The sequence below is a fragment of the Wasmannia auropunctata genome, unplaced genomic scaffold (genome assembly GCF_000956235.1).
Source record: "Wasmannia auropunctata unplaced genomic scaffold, wasmannia.A_1.0 LD335214.1, whole genome shotgun sequence".
NCBI classification, from domain to species: domain Eukaryota; kingdom Metazoa; phylum Arthropoda; class Insecta; order Hymenoptera; family Formicidae; genus Wasmannia; species Wasmannia auropunctata.
Window position 1 is genome coordinate 7,125 of NW_012027676.1, and position 5,556 is coordinate 12,680.

At 29.5% G+C, this 5,556-nt stretch overlaps 1 protein-coding gene across 4 annotated transcripts; it reads right to left on the bottom strand.

Annotated features, from left to right (window-relative positions):
- Positions 1-217: 217 nt before the first annotated feature.
- Positions 218-4,657, bottom strand: LOC105457447. 4 transcript variants are annotated; one of them, XR_975401.1, is made up of 6 exons: positions 4,590-4,657; positions 2,198-2,333; positions 1,518-1,697; positions 1,142-1,255; positions 633-853; positions 218-508 (listed from the first exon to the last, which is right to left on the bottom strand). XR_975401.1 is itself a non-coding variant. In XM_011702112.1 (6 exons), the coding sequence occupies exons 3-6, from the start codon at positions 2,306-2,308 to the stop codon at positions 779-781; spliced, it is 480 nt and encodes a 159-aa protein (XP_011700414.1). In that variant the 5' UTR covers positions 2,309-2,333; positions 2,416-2,458; positions 4,590-4,604; the 3' UTR covers positions 218-778. The 4 variants fall into 4 exon arrangements, 3 of the variants coding, with proteins under 3 accessions (XP_011700414.1, XP_011700413.1, XP_011700416.1); XM_011702112.1 differs by adding an exon at positions 2,416-2,458 and having other exon boundaries at positions 218-853; positions 4,590-4,604; XM_011702111.1 differs by having other exon boundaries at positions 218-853.
- Between the last annotated feature and the right edge of the window lie 899 nt (positions 4,658-5,556).

A 5,556-nucleotide genomic window follows, 5' to 3' on the forward strand; every position in this document is an offset into this window, starting at 1 on the left:
TGTGTGTGTGTGTGTGTGTATGTATAATGACGCGCGCCCATCACATAGCAGTTATAATGTCAGTGGATTAAATTTTCTTTATCCAAAATTATTCGTCTAAAGTAAACCTTATAGAAATAATTTATAATTTGCTGATCAATTCAAGTTGCTCGAATCAATCAATTATGTTCGAATCTTTGAATAATCTCAGTAGAAATAAAATTATGCAATATTTGTATTCTTTCTCGGTTATTTATTTTAGAAGTATAAATATTACATACGTATATAAAATAAATATGTTTATATTAAGTAGATTCCACAAGAATATTGCTCGCAATTACACGATCATAGCAAGCCCATAGTATAAATGTAAATAGTGCATATAAATACAAAATATACACAGTATATGTAGAGATCGTGCGTTTCTTACTTTAATTTTTATATTACGAAAGGTATGATTTTTCAAGTTATTTAATTTTAAATAAGACATAATTTGAATGACATCTAATGAGCAATTTCGCAGTTTTGTCTGAAAATCAATGATTGTTTTGTAAAAGTTAACATAAAGTATGTGAATGCTACAACTTTATAAAAATATATAACATATATATTAAATGTTATAAAATATTTTTCGGCACTTTTTCGATACTTGCCAAGTATTGAACGTTGTCTGGCAGTCAAAATTCGTTGTACATCTTTCATTAATTTAATAAAACAAAGTTCCCAAAACATGCTTTGCTCGTAAACGTTTTGCTTGTTTTCTCTTTTTAATAACAAAGTCGCACATTTCTTTGATCGTTTAGATCCCTCTATAAGTACGAAGAGCGATGATTGTGCTGAAGAGATACAAAACCGTATTTACCAGACCGCAAATCTAGAAAACAATTAAACGTTATATTTATAATAAGATCTGATATAACTTAAATATAAATTTAATTGCAATATGTATTTAAATAACCTAAATCCGGCAAACTTTATTTTACAATTTTGACATTCGTTAAGAAAAAATTTACTATAAATTGTTAAAATTATTAAAATTCTACAGATGAAAGATGGTTTTATCAGTCTTATGGCATTCCATAACACAACAAATTGACTATCCAAATTAAATATTATTATATGTCATAATTTTATCTTTTTACGAATATAACTTTGTACTTACGGAAGCACCTAATAACAGCTCATAATTATAACGCCTATAGTTATTGACGTTCACCATGAGTGTCAACGAGGCCGCAAGTAACAATCCAAATGCAATGGAATGATAAAGGATTTCCTGAAAGTTCAAAGAACTTCAATCAATATAGCGTTCATAATCAATTATTATGTAAATATCCTTTCTTAATTCTCATACTTTCAATATTATTTAAATCAATTTTAACACTAAGAATAATTTTCTCTCGTTTTACAAACACGGATATTTACTTACATGTAATATAATAAATTATATTTAATAATTAATTACATACAATTTAAATAATACCTATAAATATAAAAATACAATTTTACATATACATCTGTTTTATTTTTGTACTTACATGAATAGTTTTAGATATAATAGATGCAGTAGAGAAAGATGTCAGACAACTGAGAAGAAGGATGAAAGTGGCAATCATAAAAGTAGTCGTTATGAGAAGAAAAAAAAGTTCTGCAGTGATTCGATAAGAGTTTTGACTAAATTCGTGACCTGCGATTCCTACGCAAACTATGCCCAGCGCCTGTTCGAAAAAAAAAACAAAAAAAATATTTCCGATTAGAGAGATACCTCTCATGTAACAATTAACAAGGTGTGAGATATAATTATTATTACTAGCACAAGGTAAAAATATCTGCTGCAGTCGCTGCAGATATTATTATCGTGGCAATTAAGTATATCCGATTGCAATGGAAAACGGAAATACTGTTGATGATAAGAATGCTATTTTAAGATTACAAGAATGGCTAAATAACTTTCGTAACTGTGTGCTACAAATTAACAGTAATATTAATTCTTTTATTCACATATTTATCGTAATTAAGAACAACAAAAGTTGCAAAATTTTTGTATTTTTATACTTAAAATTATTGTCCTATGTTTTTGTTAAAAAATTATCGCTACTGTCAACAATTAATTTAAAAAAAATAACGTTTTGCATTTAAAAATAACGATAAATAAAGAAATATATCAATAATAATCCGAGTAGAAAATAAATAAATGGAATAACAATGAAAAACATACCAATTGTAGTAATTTTAAAATACCACTCCAAGTTTTCAAGTAGCCAGTGTTGATGACAATTGTGGAGCTGCTCGTCACTGTTTGCGTTCTAATCGTCACTGAATGGGACATCGTCGCCTCGTTTTAATATCAGTTTCTGAAACCGAAGATGATTGTTCTCCGTTGCCCATCGTTATTTATAAAGATTCCATTCAATATGCGTAAGTGGGAACATTTACGTGCAGCGTCAAGTAGGACAAGGTCAAGATTTCGAGACGTGACCTACATCGGACAAAAATCCTCGTTGTTTCTCCATGAAATCGAAAGTATCTTCATTTTCTCTCGAAATTCATAATTTGTATCTTTGTAAAACTTTGTATATACATATAATCATATATGAGTAATTAAAAAATCTGACTCGTAAAAAATAAGTAGACATTTTTCAAAAACATTTTGATCTCGACGATAAAGAAATTGACTTGATATTTTAATTGTGTGATTCATGAATGAAACAATGGATGAAACATAAAAACATTCTCATTGCAAAGCATCCTTTGATGGTCCAAAATATCCTGACACACCCTTTAAGCTTGCCCGATCAATAGTGTGCGTGGAGACCTTCGAATTTACTTTCTCGCATTGAAGAGACGCCATAAGTACAATAACAAGGAAAGTGTTTTAATTCTAAGTGCTGACTTGTGCAATTTTTATTAAATTCCACTTTATCAAATTGAATTATATGTTGATAAAATTAGCAATAATATATTCTACGGATTAATATATAATTTTATATGCATATAATTTGATAATTATTATAACTATACATGCATCTTTATTTAAATAACAAACAAATCGAATTTAATGTATGATTTTAAGCCTGCAATTTTTCTCTTATTGTAAAAAGTATTTTTGTTAATATCATATTTCTCTGATAAGGAAAGTAAAAAGTTTATAATAAGACAATAAAAAACTCCATTAAAATAAGTATTTTCTATTTCGTTTCTATCAATTTGTCGTAATTAATTATTCAAGTATTTATAAATAAATTTCATTAAAAAATATAAAGTACTAGATAAATATAAAATAAATAATTTTTATGCAGAATAGCGATTCATTTATCTTAAATAAATATGAATGTGTATAAATATGGATGTATAACAAATATTTTTAAAAATGTTAAAAAAAATTATACATCAGAGATAACATTAAAAAATAATTATGTATTTCGTAAATAAACAATGAATATTAAATATTCAGAATATTTAACTTGTAATCAGAATATATGGTTCTGTGTACCTTTTAAAAAAATTACGTGTGCAATCCTCGAATTTCAAAATAACTTAGAAAAATCTACACGTGTACGTAAAAAAAAAAATTTACAAGTTTATACTAAAGACAAGACAGATAACGATTTATCCTACGATACTGAGAAATATTGAAGTCAGTGATACGAAAATTTGGCATCGCGGAAATTGAGAAGTGCGCCCGCGCTCGCGCCCGCGCTCCAAACTGACAAACGCCCGCTTACGCAGTCATGGGTTATTTTTAAGTATCCAGAATACACACGTAAGACGTAAAGTTGGAAATTTATCGCTGCCGTCGATTAGAAATGAATCTGTCATCCGATAAATCCACGCTTAATGGTTTCCTCGGAAAGATTCCGTGAAGTATGGTCACCGATTATATTTTATAGTAATAAAATTCTTCACCCATATTTTTAAAATAATAAATTTATTCTACAAATTACTCGATTTATTTATATCAAATTAGGTCGTGTCTCTTACTACTTTTCACGGAATCGCGCGAGAAAAATTGAATTATATGATACATTGGCTGCGTTTAGCAGAAAAAGCAGCTTTGCAATTGTTGTGAGATTCTTTAATATGATTGATTTATATATTTTAATCCAGAGAGGAACTAAGGACCAATTATATCAAAAAATCTTACAACAGTTGCAAAGTTGTTTTTTCTGCTGAACGCAACAATTTAACATGCAAATCGTGCATTAATTATAATATCAAAAAATATGCTGATCGCGTGAACTGCGCGAATTCTTCTATCAAACAACATACTCAAAAAATACACGAATTGGATTCAGTAAATGCCCGAATAAAAAATGCCCGTTAAACTTACTTGATAGTGTAAGAAACTACGATAGCGCTGCAATATATTTGCATAACAATAAGTTAATTTCGATTGTAATTATTATCGACTTATTGTAATCTTCAAATATTACGCGTTTATTTTTTCCATGTCAAATTATTTTATTTATTGCAAACAAATAATTATTCAACGTGTAATTGAGCGGAAAACTATTTGACGCGTGCGACCGAATAAATAATTAACCAGAATGCGTGCTTTAATCGGGAATGACATAAGAATCGCGCACGCTATGTGCGTGGACTGCACTAACCTGAAGAAAACACGTTGTTGCCCATCGGCCGTCAGCGACTGACTGGAGCGTTGCGTTTTGAGCGCGGTACCAAAGGATGACGTCACCCTGATGATATCATACGTCCATACATTTTTAGACGATACGTGTGGTATTATAATCAATGTAAATACATCGCGATGCTTAACAGAGTAACATAAATGAACATATCGGAGATCATCTTTTTGACGGAAAATAATAAAACAAAGAATATGAAAGCGTGATATAGCGTCAAGTATTATTCACAACGACATGCCTATATGTGATGCATCGATCAATTTGCGTCTCTGCGTATCTTTATGTTATTCTCTTTGCATTCATATTCAGCATGTGTAAAATAAAAATAGAAATCGTCTATAATTGTCTATAAATATTATAAAATATACAAAAATTAAACATGAAACAAATAAGGAAAAATGATAAAATTTAAATTTAAATGGAACGATAAAAAAAACTGTGAATTCGATACGTCCATGCTGGCAACAATAAAGAAAACATATGCTTAATATGTTGGCTTTTAATTTTATTTTATTTATATATAGCATCCATAGCTTAAAAATAAATAAACTTCGAAAATTAAAAAAAAAATGAACGCAGATATATATATTATGTATATATCATCGCGCGCATGTAAGTCAATTACGATACGCGCGGCAAATAGTGCTACATATAAACGAATATAAACAATGTTGAGATAAACAATTTTTCCAAGATATGTAAATGCGTAAGTGTCGACCTTGCTTGAACTGAGAAATAACGAATGAGTGGGAGAAACAAGAGTAAGCGAATGTGCATCCTCTCAACGCTGAATGAAGAAGAGTGGCACAATCTTAATCGCAAGCGTAATGTCCACTTTTAGCTTCAGTTTAATCGCGTCGATGCCACAACGTGGCAATAATGATCCGCGAATGCTGTTGAGGGACACGGCACTTTCTGAACTCCTGCATAG

What these genes read in the sequence shown, in the direction of transcription:
- LOC105457447 (XM_011702111.1), bottom strand. Translation starts at nt 2,308, where the DNA reads ATGTCCCATTCAGTGACGATTAGAACGCAAACAGTGACGAGCAGCTCC. An exon ending in TTATATCTAAAACTATTCAT is followed by an intron (nt 1,256 to 1,517) that starts GTAAGTACAAAA and finishes TTGAACTTTCAG; the next exon opens with GAAATCCTTTATCATTCCAT. An exon ending in AGCTGTTATTAGGTGCTTCC is followed by an intron (nt 854 to 1,141) that starts GTAAGTACAAAG and finishes ATTGTTTTCTAG; the next exon opens with ATTTGCGGTCTGGTAAATAC.